The 13,794-nt window shown below is 38.1% G+C and overlaps 1 protein-coding gene across 1 annotated transcript in view; it reads right to left on the bottom strand.

The window, feature by feature from the left end:
* KIFAP3 (kinesin associated protein 3) overlaps positions 1–13,794 on the bottom strand; it is a 479,627-nt gene that overhangs the window by 408,911 nt on the left and 56,922 nt on the right. The window contains 2 exon segments of the mRNA XM_053693102.1: positions 2,985–3,126; positions 5,468–5,526. Coding sequence (XP_053549077.1) covers positions 2,985–3,126; positions 5,468–5,526 — 201 coding nt within the window.

Genomic DNA, 13,794 nt, shown 5'->3' with positions numbered 1-13,794 from the left:
AAATTAGCATTCCAAGATTGAAATCACAAAGTTCTTCTAGCTAAAATAGCTAAAGACATAGATTAAACCTCATTTGCGAAATATTTTAATAAAATGACAACACAAATGAAATTATTAGCATGTTAATCAAGTTAAAGGATCAGACAACACACTGGACTTGCATAATCAACAAATGCAAGATAACAAGACAATGCAATAGCACTTAGTCTGAACTTCAAAAAAGTAGAAGATTTGTCCTTTTAACAATGCTAAACAAATCATAATCCGATACTTGATCTTAAAGTATCCAACCAGAAAGATGCAGCAATTGCAACATCAGCCAAATAAATTACAGGTCTAAGAAAAGTACCTGAAAATAATTCTCCTTAAATAAGATACGACCATCTGAAGGAAAAAAATAAATACTATTTGCTATAAGAATAATAGTATATTTAGCAGGAGTAGAGATAGCCCCATTAACTTGGGGAATCTTTTCTCAAAACTGAAAACTAACTGCTGGCAAAGAATACAATTTAAAAACCTTAAAGAAGGACTAAAAGAAAATTCTCAGCCTATTCCATTCCCTAATATCAGGAACTGGAAAAAAACCTCTGAAGAAACCACAGAAGATAAACAAGCAGAATTTAAATGTTAGCTAGTCTTTAAAATCAAAAGAACTAGATATTTCAATATCCAAAATAATCAACACCTTTTGAACAAGGAACAAATGTACTCTATTAAAGAATAAAAAAGTAGATTTGTAAGTGTCAATATCTGATGAAGAAAAATTCTGAATGAGAAAAAAAGCACCATCAGAGAAGGATAATTCATTATGTTGTTGGTCATTTGAAACTTCATCAACTAAAAGAAGTTTGAAAAAGACTTAAAAATTTTTATTAGAAGGCAGGACGTCAGACAAAGCCTTTAAAATAGAATCAGAAAAATATTCTTATAAATTTCTAAGTATATCTTGTACATAAGATATAAAAAGAATAGCAATATATAAAGCACAAATACTAATGGATTCTGCATGTAAAAGTTTATCATGATAACTTATTACAAACCATAGCTAAAGATAAACATTCATAACATTAAAATAAATGAACTTAGCTTTGGTAGGACTGATATCAGTCAACAAGAATCCCTCAGCATTTCTTGAAACAGGAACAGTGTTTTGAATATCTTGCAATATGTAATAGAAAAAAAAAAAACAACATATAAAGCAAAATTATCAAATTCCTTAAATGACAGTTTCAGGAATGGGAAAAAATGCAAAATAAACAAGCCTCTAGCAACCAGAAGCAACAAAAAAGTGAGACTTAAATAATGTGAGAAAAAAGTGGAACAGGAATGACGCCCACATTTTTGGCGCCAAGTATGACGCCCACATTATTGACGCTAAGTACAACGCCCATATTTTTTGGCGCCAAGTATGACGCCACATCCTCTGACGTCGAAACCGACGCCCACATTTTTTGGCGCAAAAAAAAAACGTCTGAATACACATGCGTCAAAAAAATGACGTAACTACAAACAACTTCCGGCGTCAACTACGGCGTCGGAAATGACAAAATTTTGACCAAAAAAGTTTGCGCCAAGAATGACGCAATAAAATGAAGCATTTTCTGCCCCCGCGAACCTAACAGCCCGCAGGGAAAAATAGTCAATTGAAAATTTTCAAGGTGAGAAAAAAATATTTATTCATATGCATTATCCCAAATAATGAAACTGACAGTCTGAATGAAGGAATACTGATTATCCTGAATCATGGCAAATATAAGTTTAAAGACATATATTTAGAACTTTACATATAAAGTGCCCAACCATAGCTTAGAGTGTCACAAAAAATAAGACTTACTTACCCCAGGACACTCATCTACATATAGTAGATAGCCAAACCAGTACTGAAACAAGAATCAGTAGAGGTAATGGTATATAAGAGTATATAGTCGATCTGAAAAGGGAGGTAGGAGAAGAAATCTTTACGACCAATAACAGAGAACCTATGAAATAGATCCCCTAGAGGAAGACCATTGTATTCAAATAGGCAATACTCTCTTCACATTCCTCTGACATTCACTGCACTCTGAGAGGAAAACCGGGCTCCAGCCTGCTGCGAAGCGCATATCAACGTAGAATCTAGCACAAACTTACTTCACCACCTCCATGGGAGGCAAAGTTTGTAAAAACTGAATTGTGGGTGTGGTGAGGGGTGTATTTATAGGCATTTTAAGGTTTGGGAAACTTTGCCCCTCCTGGTAGGAATGTATATCCCATACGTCACTAGCTCATGGACTCTTGCTAATTACATGAAAGAAATGTATAAATAGGAGTAAATTTAGAAAGCTGCTTAAAATTACATGCTCTATCTGAATCATGAAAGAAAAAAATTGAGTTTCATATCCATTTAATCAGAAGAATCATATACATATAGGATGCAGTGTTCTCCACAGAACATTTTGGCAATAGGAAGTAGCCAGTTGAGGCAGTGTAATACTTTAACATTTTATTTTATTAATAGATGTTAAATTATACAAAGCACACATTCATTGCATAATTTAACATAAATTAATGTAATTACAATTTGTTAAACAAACATTAAAAAAATTTAATATTAGTTAATTTTAGCTTAAAGGGACAGTCAAGTCCAAAATAAACTTTCATGATTCAAATAGGGCTTGTAATTTTAAACAACTTTCCAATTTACTTTTATCACCAATTTTGCTTTGTACTCTTGGTATTCTTAGTTGGAAGCTAAACCTAGATAGGCTCATATGCTAATTTCTTAAGAATTTGAAGGCCGCCTCTTAGGTGAACGCATTTTGACCGTTTTTCACCGGGGGATGCTGAAATGAAATGCAAAGCTAATGCAACAGACTTTACTACACAAAAATGCGATGAACCACTGCTTGTGAATTTATTAGTGTCCCCTATACCATTGAGCAGACAAATTTAATTCAGATTAAAATAAAACAGAAGAATTTGAAAGACATGTAACATGTTACCATTAAGCAATAATTCTTCCAAGTTATCAGGATTGCGTGCCAACTGGAGGATTAACGCAGATCCTCGAACTTTATCAGGAATATCCTCATATAGTAATTCTATGTACTCATCCATGTCGTTGATATTAGCTACTTCGTCAATCTGTAATATATAAAAAAAAAAAAAGAAAAAAAAGAATACAGTTATCTTCAATATTAAAGGCTGATAAACTACAAGACAATGCAGTAGCACTGAATTCCAAATAAGCAGTAGATTTTTTTCTGACTAGTTGCACAGTTACTTCCATTTTCCATGCCATCTTGTATCATGTGACAGCCATCAGCCAATCACAAAATACATATCCACTGAACTCTTGCACATGCTCAGTAGTAGCTGCTGCCTCAGTAAGTGTGCGTATAAAAGCTGCACACAATTTGATAATGGTAGTAAATTGAAAAGTTATGTTTTTGTTTTGTTTTTTTAAACTGCATTAGCTGGCTGAGCATAATGGGAAATGTAGTTTCAAAACCTCTGGAGGGCCAAGTTGGAGGATGTCTGATTTAGATCATGAAAGTTTAATTAGTGTCCTTTTAACACTGTGGCTGCACAAAGCATTCAAGTGACAAAATACTACCTTTAATGTATTTATTGTTAATTGTAATCAAAGTTTTTGAAAGAGAGAGATATACACACACATATAAAACAACATTTAAAAATAGGGGGAGGTAAAAGGTGAGTTTAAAATCCTCCACTACGCACAAAATATAGAGAAAATAACTCATTGTGTAGTTCATTAACAAATCTAGACAGGTCAGAAGGCTTGTTTTTCCTACACAAAACCTCTGGAATACATTGTTTCCAATGCAGCAAAGGATTTTGGGTAAGATATGCAAATTAGGTTCACAATGACACACCTTTTTACTTCAAGTCTGCTTTTCAGAAGATTTCCTTCACACAGCAGATTCCCTTCACACAGCTTATAAACTTAGCTAGGGTTAGTGCAGTGATTCATAACCATCCCAGGACAGACTGTTTCGTAGTTATATCTACTCATCAGCTGGTAGAAGGTTTGAATATATATATATATACAGTATATAGGTTTCAAAAGATTTAGATGTTTCTTGAATTCAGTTCCAAATTATTCCTAACAGAAGAGATTTAAAAGATTTCCTAACCTATTCTAAAGTTAGCCAGTCACAATGAACTAAATACTCTGATCACTACAAGCATAGAGATACATAAAAACTGGCATGTCAGGGGTAATTATAAACAATTATAAAAATGATCTAACATAATCTTTTATGATTCGGATAGAACATACAATTATAAAGAACAACTTTCCAATTTACTTTTATTATCAAATTTGCTTAAAGGGATATAAAACCCATTTTTTTTTCTTTCATGATTCAGATAGAGCAGGCCATTTTAAGCAACTTTCTAATTTACTCCTATTAGCATTTTCATTCGTTCTCTTGGTATCTTTATTTGAAAAGCAGCCACCAATCAGCAAGTGCTACTCAGGTGCTGAACCAAAAATGGTCCGACTTCCAAGCTGCTTTTTCAAATAAAGATAGCAAAAGAACAAAGAAAAATGTATAAAAGTAATACATTAGAAAGTTGCTAAAAATTGCATGCTCTGTCTGAATCGTGAAAGAAAAAAAATAGGGTTTCATATTTCTTTAAGTGCCTGATGATCTAACTCTACGCTCTAGCAAGATTATCTAAGTTTTGTCAGTACAGTAGCTAGAGAGCGGTTCACAGAATTCTAGGTGTAAAGAAGACACATACATTACAAAGTAATGGTTAAAAAACGCCCCCAAAGATTTTGTGTGATCTCTCTCCATTCTTATGAGTTTTTGATCATAAGGTCCTAAGGGGTCGATTTATCATCCTCTTCGTCAGGCTTTCCCCTGCCTACGACTGCGGGTTCTCACAAAAGAACTTGAACGCCATATTTATTTAACAAGCAGCGGTCATCAGATCGCTGGTTCCCTACCCTTTCGCCATCTCTTAGGTGGCGAATTTCACTCTCCCCGGTCTAGTCCGACTGGGGAGATTGACGACAACTGCCCGCGCGTGATTGGCGCGGGAAAGGGGGGGTTGTGCGCAAGCGAAAAATAGCGCATGTGCAATGCTGAATTCCGCCAGGGGAATGCAGCCCGCCAGAGGCGAGCTGCGACGGACAGGGGCACATATACGCCCCTGTACGGGGGCACGTAGATGCGCCCCTGCCCACCGCAGCTTAATAAATCAACCTCTAAGTGTTTAATGTCTCTTTAACAGTCATACAGAGTATCTCGGTTTACAATAAATACATTAGATTACAGTGTGTGTCTGTACATGTGTGTATGTGCACATGTAGTTCATTATTGTGCGATTCTATTGTTCCTTTAGCAAATAGTATAAAAATGTGCAAGGAAGGAACAATTAAACCAAATTATAATGTATGAGCAGTGTGACATATTAACTGAAAAACAAAATATATGTTGTTACACAAACTTACCTCCATTCCTTCAAATGGAGGAGGATCCTTTGGTTTGTTGGACCTCTTCTCTTTCTTTTCTATTGTAAAGAATAAATATGTTAAAATATAGGAAGAATTAGATAAAGCAATTTAGATGCTATGGCTACTATAGTTTATTAGTTCTATAGAAACATTATGACACTTTAGCACAACACATATTAAAAAGGACAGATTTAAACATTACAAGATTTTGAATGATATACTAAAAATAATCTATGATTATGTCTCAGGTGACTTTCACCTATACGGTTTCAGCCTTTGTATATTTTCAAATTCGCTGGATAAAATGGTATACACTTAGACAATAGAGGGAGTGTAGTGCTGCTGTCTGTAGGTTATGCACAGTAAAGTATTAGTGTATATATGACAGAGAAACCCTTAGCATTTTAAGGCCCTGGGCAAGACAACATTTTGGGGCCCCCTCTGACCAGCCCCCATATTGCCCTCCCCCTCTATAGCCCACTCCTATACCAACATTAAGTTTGTCCTATATAAAGAATAACACTATATATTAGACCTACTGATACCATAAATACTTTTTCAGAAACTAAATATAAGGTCTATGTTGCATTTTCTCATACCCTCACCCGATAGTGCGAGGCCCCCCAAAATGTAGGGCCCAGGGCAGGTACCTCTCCCACCCTGCCTAAAGGGAAACACTGAAATATGTTCATCTTTTACTTGCAAAATGCTCCACTTGTAATCTAGCCCTTTATGTTTTATTGGCCATATAACCAATAAATAAATATACAATTTTAAAATTGAGATTTGGAACTCTCCAGTTTTCTAAATGTTGTTTTCATTAGTAACTGACAACAGAAATAGACTTCAAATCCCAGCATAATAATTCAAAAATATAAATATCTGACTGAATCTTATTGTTTGCCAGTTTTAAACAAAGGGATACCACAAAATTGGAACAATGGTAATTCAATTAAAATATTGTACCTTGCAACATTGCTCTCTAGCATTCTCCTTGTGGTGCACCTATATGTTGGTGGGCCACATTTTCACAAATGGCGGTGAGAAACATTATGGGCCAGATTACGAGTGGTGTGCAATATTGCGCTTTTCGCAAACACTATATTTGCGCTCCATTCGTAATACCAGAGCACAATTTACGCTAGAATCCTTACCGCAATCTCAGAGCTGTGGTTAACTGTTTTCCGAAAATAAAAAGACACAAAACACATCCAAAATACTTTACAAACTACACTTACACTCATAATAACACTGTCTAATAAAAACAATTGCATTGAAAAGTTATAAGGGCTTAAAAGAAGGAGGTCTCAGGTAAAAGGGCTTTAACATTGAGATATATACAAATACAAGTCTAAATATGTATATATATTTATAAATATATGTCTATATATATGTATTAATGTATTTTAATGTGTATATATGTATTTATTTTTCATATTTTCATGTCCGGTGTGCGCATATTGCAAACACGCTAAAGAACATTGGAATATGAAATATTTTAATGTCGGGTTTGTGCTAATGAGCATATGTCATTGTCTTTGCGTGAGAGAGTGGGTGTTTTTTTTTTTCTCCATTGACTTCTATGGGGGAAAGCGAAAAAGTAATTTTAAAATTTCAACTTGCGCAATTTGGGTTACTACTGGAGAAAAACAACAGCTTACTTTCAACTTGTAATACGAGCGCAACCCAGATAGTGCAAAAATGAAAATCCTAGCAGAAAACACAAAATACCGCTCAACTTGTAATTTAGCCACTAATCAGCAAGTGCTACCCAGAAGGTGAACCAAAAATGGGCCCTCTCCTAAGTTTACATTCCTACTTTTCAAATAAAGATACCAAGAGAATGAAGAAAAAATTGATAATAGGAGTAAATTATAAAGTTGCTTAAAATTGCATGCTCTATCTGAATCATGAAAGTCAAAGAAATGTGGTTTCATATTCCTTTAATAAAACAATGTTGGTCATACAAAGCTGTAGAATGGGTAGTAAATGTGTCATCTACCTTTTAAAACAATGGCAAAACTTAAAGGGACACTCAATCAAAATTAAAAACTTTCATGATTCAGATAGAGCAGGCCATTTTAAACAACTTTCCAATTTACTTCCATTAACTAAATGTGCACAGTCTTTTTATATTTACACTTTTTGAGTCACCAGCTCCTACTGAGCATGTGCAAGAATAAGTGTGTATGCATTTGTGAATGGCTGATGTCTGTCACATGGTACGTGTATGCATTTGTGATTGGCTGATGGCTGTCACATGGTACAGGGGGAGTGGAAAAAGACATAACTTTCAGAACTAAAATCTACTACTCATTTGAAGTCCAGACTAAGTGCTATTGCATTGTCTTGTTATCTTGCATTTGTTGATTATGCAAATCTACTGTGTTGACTGGTCCTTTAAGTAGACTTGTTCTTTATGATATGATGAAGAGTGGTGCATTTCCAAAAGAAAATAACCTCAAAAAGAAAAGATAAACCACAAAGTGAAGAGCCGTATATAATGGGGAGCCGTATATATAGGTTAAGCAGGACCTTACTCACATAGTAAAGAGCTATAAATGAGTTCCCAGGAAAGCGTTTAAAATCCAATTCCACCAGTGCAAGGAACAGGACTGCAACTGAACGAATCCAACAAAAGAGTTTTATTTATAAAAACACAACACTTATAGGGACAGTAAACACCTTGTAATTACAAGACATTTCTGTTTTGTTGCTATAGAATAACATATCAGCCAAGTCTTAGTGTTTTTAAAACAAATTAACATCCTTTTTATTGCAATTATTGTTTTTCAATAGCCAAAATCCACACACCATTTGACTCATTCGGAGGAGCCAATCTGGGCTTTAGTCCACAGACAACCAGGCTAATTAAGTTAGTATAAAGTAAATTATTTTGCATTTGTTATCTGATAAAGCCAATTAGGGACACGTGTGTAGTAGGGTTAGCCTTGAAAAGTCAGCAGGTTTTATTTCAAGTTCTGAAAATTAGAAATTGCTCAACTTTCAGAGCAAAATTACATGAAAACGGGCAAAACAAATAATCAAAATATATTGCAAAGTTGTTTCATGATTCTCAGTAAAAGAGAAGACTTCTGGATTTTTCAGCTGGATGCCCGAATGCCAATAGGATTAAATTCAGAGTGGGATGTTAAACTTTTTGTAGATCATGTATGAACATTTAACATTTTTACTTTATTTCTTCAGATTGTAGTTGTGTTTATATTTGCACATATATAAAATGGATGATTAAATTATGTTGGTTTACTGGTAGCAGCTATTTGAATATGCTATGCTTTTTTTTTTTTTTGCAATTTTGGCATTTTCAAAATAAAAATGGAAAAACAGAATTTATGCTTACCTGATAAATTACTTTCTCTTGTGGTGTATCTAGTCCACGGATTCATCCTTTACTTGTGGGATATTCTCCTTCCCTACAGGAAGTGGCAAAGAGAGCACACAACAGAGCTGTCCATATAGCTCCCACTCTAGCTCCACCCCCAGTCATTCGACCGAAGGTTAGGAAGAAAAAGGAGAAACCATAGGGTGCAGTGGTGACTGTAGTTTAAACAAAAAAATCTACCTGACTTAATAGCCAGGGCGGGCCGTGGACTGGATACACCACAAGAAAAAGTAATTTATCAGGTAAGCATAAATTCTGTTTTCTCTTGTAAGGTGTATCCAGTCCACGGATTCATCCTTTACTCGTGGGATACCAATACCAAAGCTTTAGGACACGGATGAAGGGAGCGAACAAGACAGGTACCTTAAACGGAAGGCACCACTGCTTGTAAAACCTTTCTCCCCAAAATAGCCTCCGAAGAAGCAAAAGTATAGAATTTGGAAAAAGTATGCAGCGAAGACCAAGTCGCTGCCTTACAAATCTGTTCAACAGAAGCCTCATTTTTAAAAGCCCAAGTGGAAGCCACTGCTCTGGTAGAATGAGCAGTAATTGTTTCAGGAGGCTGCTGGCCAGCAGTTTCATAGGCCAAACAGATGATGCTTTTCAGCCAAAGGGAAAGAGAGGTAGCGGTCGCCTTCTGACCTCTCCTCTTACCAGAATAGATAACAAACAAAGAAGTTGTTTGTCTGAAATCCTTAGTTGCTTGTAAATAGAACTTTAAAGCACAAACCACATCAAGATTGTGTAACAGACGTTCCTTCTTCGACGAAGGATTAGGACACAGAGAAGGAACAACAATTTCCTGGTTAATATTCTTATTAGACGCAAGCCCACATTAAGTTGCGACAACTAGAGGCATGTAACAGAAGTACAGTCACAGCAGAGACCACATCTCAAATTACCGAGATTAAAGATCACATTTCTAGGATTGAATTACGCAGAACCCAAATTAACCTCACCAAGCTTAAGCACTTATTTTACTATAAAGGCAACAAAGCTGATACCCTATTGGCAAACAAGATTAGGAACAGACTAGGGGCCTCTAGAATTCATTCCATACATTCAGCAGGTTCTCTCCTCCAGATCCCGTCCCAGATAGGTAAGGCGTTTGCCGATTATTATACCAAGCTCTATAACATAGCTACTACCGAGCCTCATAGATCTTCCCCTCAGGAAGTTCTGGAAACTTACCTCAAGACAATGTCGCTTCCTATACTCACCTCTGAGCAAAGAGATGCTCTGAGCTCTCCCTTCTCTCTACAAGAGGTCTTGAGAGTTGTTAGGAACGCAAAGTCCTTTAAGTCCCCGGGTCCTGACGGCTACCCGGCGCATTTCTACAAGACTTATGCTCAGGAACTTGCCCCGTTGCTTCTGAAGCTCTATAATCTGGCTAGAGAGGAGGGCCACTTTAAGAGTGAATTCCTAGACGCTAGTATTGTCACCATCCTGAAACCGGACAAAGATCCATCGCTTTGCGCGAGTTACAGACCCATCTCTTTCATAAATACGGACATCAAGTTTTATTCAAAGATACTCGCCAATCGTCTGGCTAAGTTACTTCCTTCTCTTATTGACTCGGACCAGGTGGGATTTGTCCCCCTCCGAGAAGGTCCAGATAACACGAGACGCCTCCTCAACATACTCACCTCTGCTTCGCGTCTCCGTAGACCGCTGGCGGTCATCTCTCTTGACGCCGAGAAGGCGTTCGATCGGGTTAGGTGGTGTTATCTCTGGGCAGTCCTTAAGAGATTTCATTTTCCCCCTGATTTCATAACGGCCATTCAAGCCCTATACTCCACTCCTACCGCCTCTGTGTGCGGTTTGGGTTTACGCTCTCCTCTCTTTTCTATCACAAATGGCACCAGACAGGGGTGCCCCCTCTTGCCCTCTCCATAGAACCCTTGGCTGAGCAGATCAGAACTGATCCCCAAATAAAGGGAGTCACCTTGTCGGGTACTGTGCATAAAATTGCACTCTTCGCTGACGATGTAACTTTGTTCCTATCACACCCTGATCAAGCGATACCTAGGCTCCTGGATATACTCACCACCTTCGGGGCCCACTCCTACTATAAGTTGAATTTATCTAAAACACAAGTGTATACGCAGGGGTTTACGAAGGCACAATTGGCTTCTCTTACTGAGTCTTATAAATTTGACTGGACTGAGCACTCTGTCCTACACTTGGGTGTCAGGATCTCTGGTAGCTTTTCCCAAATAATAAAAGACAACTATCTCCCTCTCTTAACTTCCCTCCACTCTTTGCAGAAGGACTGGAATCTTCAGCATGTCTCCTGGTTAGGTAGGATCACGGCGCTGAAAATGTCCTTTCTTCCTAAGCTGACGTACCTATTCCGCTGCCTGCCTATTAAAGGGACAGTCTACACCAAAATTTTTCTTATTTAAAAAGATAGATAATCCCTTTATTACCCATTCCCCGTTTTTGCATAACCAACACAGTTATATTAATACACTTTTTACCTCTATGATTACCTTGTATCTAAACCTTTGCAGACAGCCTCCTTATCTAAGTGCCTTTGACTGACATGCAGTGTAGTCAATCAGTGAAGACTCCTAAATAACTTCACGGGAGTGAGCACAATGTTATCTATATGACACATGTGAACTAGCACAGTCTAACTGTGAAAAACTTTCAAAATGCTCTGAGCTAGGAGGCGGTTTTCAACTGTTTAGAAATCAGTTTGAGCCTAGCTAGGTTTAGCTTTTCAAAAATACCACCAAGGGAACAAAGCAAATTTGATGATAAAAGTAAATTGGAAAGTTGTTTAAAATTGCATACCCTATCTGAATCATGAAAGTCTAGTTTTGACTAGACTGTCCCTTTAAGATACCGAGGCACTTGCTCCTTCAATTCCAAAGTGGGTTCACCAAATTTATCTGGTTAGATAAACCCCCTAGAGTCGCGCATAGAGTACTCCAACTTCCCAAATCTTTGGGAGGTATAGCTTCACCCTCGGTGATGCGGTATTACGAGGGTGCAATGCTTACCCATGTGTCTCAATGGGGGGTGAAGTCTTCGGATGCCAAATGGAAATCTATTGAACAGGCTTCGCTGCCTTTCCAAATTGCCTTAAGGGACCTAATTTGGACCCCGCCACATTGTCGTAGGGAGCTTGCCCTAACCAATCCTGTGGTATGCGAATGCCTCAGCTTTTGGGACAGAATACGGCATCATCCCCATGTGGCCCCGCATCCTTCTCCAGTCGCTTCCATAGCAGGCCTCTTATCGGGCCTCCAGGACTCTCACCCCAACAAGTGGATCCAATTGGAAATCAACAATATAGCGGACCTCTGGTCCACTTCCCCTCGAGACTCTTTTAAACAATTAAAGCAGATAGGGGCCGAGGCCCAGGTCCCATCGTACCTATCTTTTGAATATCAGAGGATTAAGAGTTTTTTAAGCAGTTGGGGGTTTAAGCCCACCCTGAATAGGCCTTTGACTCTCTGGGAGTCCATCTGGACAAGGGGGGATAGGTTGTGTAGGCCTCTCTCAGTCCACTATATGCTATTAGGGGGATCTCAAGACCAGGAAACCCCTTCCCATCTTTCCCGATGGGAGACGCTGACGGGTAGACACGCTTCCCTGAAGGAGTGGGAACGAGCCTTTTCCCTGACCCAGAAAGCCATACACTGCACTACACTATACGAAACTTATTTCAAACTCCTCACTCACTGGTACTACGTACTCACTAGGTTGGCGAAAATATTTCTGGAAGTGTCCCCCAAATGCTGGAGGAACTGTGGTTTCAGGGGTAACGCACTACATATATGGTGGGAGTGTCCTGTGATCCAGCCTCTATGGTTAAAAGGCTTTTCGGTTCTACAGGGCATGGGTATTGGGCTTCCCAGGCTAGCTGACACAGCCCTCCTTCACTTAAATCTACACTCACTACCTAAAAACCATGCGTATATATCTGCATTTACTTATTCATGACTATAAAGTATTCTGTTGCATGCTCCTGGAAGAAGGAACGAGCCCCAAGCTGGGCGATGATCTGTAATAACATGGCATACATTTATACAATGGAAAGAGATATCTTTCACAAATTAAATAATTCTGACCTGTTTGAAATGATTTGGGCTGACTGGAAGGAGACTCAAAATACAGACTGGAGACCTAACGCAACTGCCCAAGATACATAACCCCACGCACATACACCCCCCCCCCACGACAGTAGCCTATCTCACATAAACATATTCTTCTCTAGATGGTCCTCAACCCTCTCTCCACACCCTCTTCCATACCACTTCCCCCTCCCCTTCTACCATACCTTTTCCCCTCCACCCTCCTCTCTTTCTCTCTAGAAAACCTGTTGTATGATCAGCCACTAAGACCCCCTCCCCCCCTGAGTTCAGACTTGTCAGCCATGAATCAAGGCTCGACAGGTCATATTTGTTCACAGTACTTTGTAAGTGTTAAAATTTTATTTCTATTCATGAGACACTGACCCCCACTTGTCATTCTTGTGAACATTATTTTGCCGGATTGGAGCTGCGTCTCCTTGGTTTTTGTATACTTCTTTTATTACTACCAATAAAAATTTATTAAACTCAAAAAAAATATATATATTAGACACAACCTTAGGAAGAAAACCGGGTTTGGTACGTAAAACTACCTTATCCGCATGGAACACCAGGTAAGGTGAATCACACTGTAAAGCAGATAACTCTGAAACTCTTCAAGCAGAAGAGATAGCTACCAAAAACAAAACTTTCCAAGATAAAAGCTTAATATCTATGGAATGTAAAGGTTCAAACGGAACCCCTTGCAGAACTGAAAGGACTAAATTCAGACTCCATGGCGGAGCCACAGGTCTATAAACAGGCTTGATTCTGACTAAAGCCTGACTAAACGTTTGAACGTCTGGTACCTCTGCCCGACGTTTGTGAAAAAGAATAGA

Source organism: Bombina bombina, chromosome 10, assembly GCF_027579735.1.
Source record: "Bombina bombina isolate aBomBom1 chromosome 10, aBomBom1.pri, whole genome shotgun sequence".
Taxonomy (NCBI): domain Eukaryota; kingdom Metazoa; phylum Chordata; class Amphibia; order Anura; family Bombinatoridae; genus Bombina; species Bombina bombina.
Note: the sequence above shows the minus strand (reverse complement) of the source record. Positions and strands in the feature narration are given on the sequence as shown.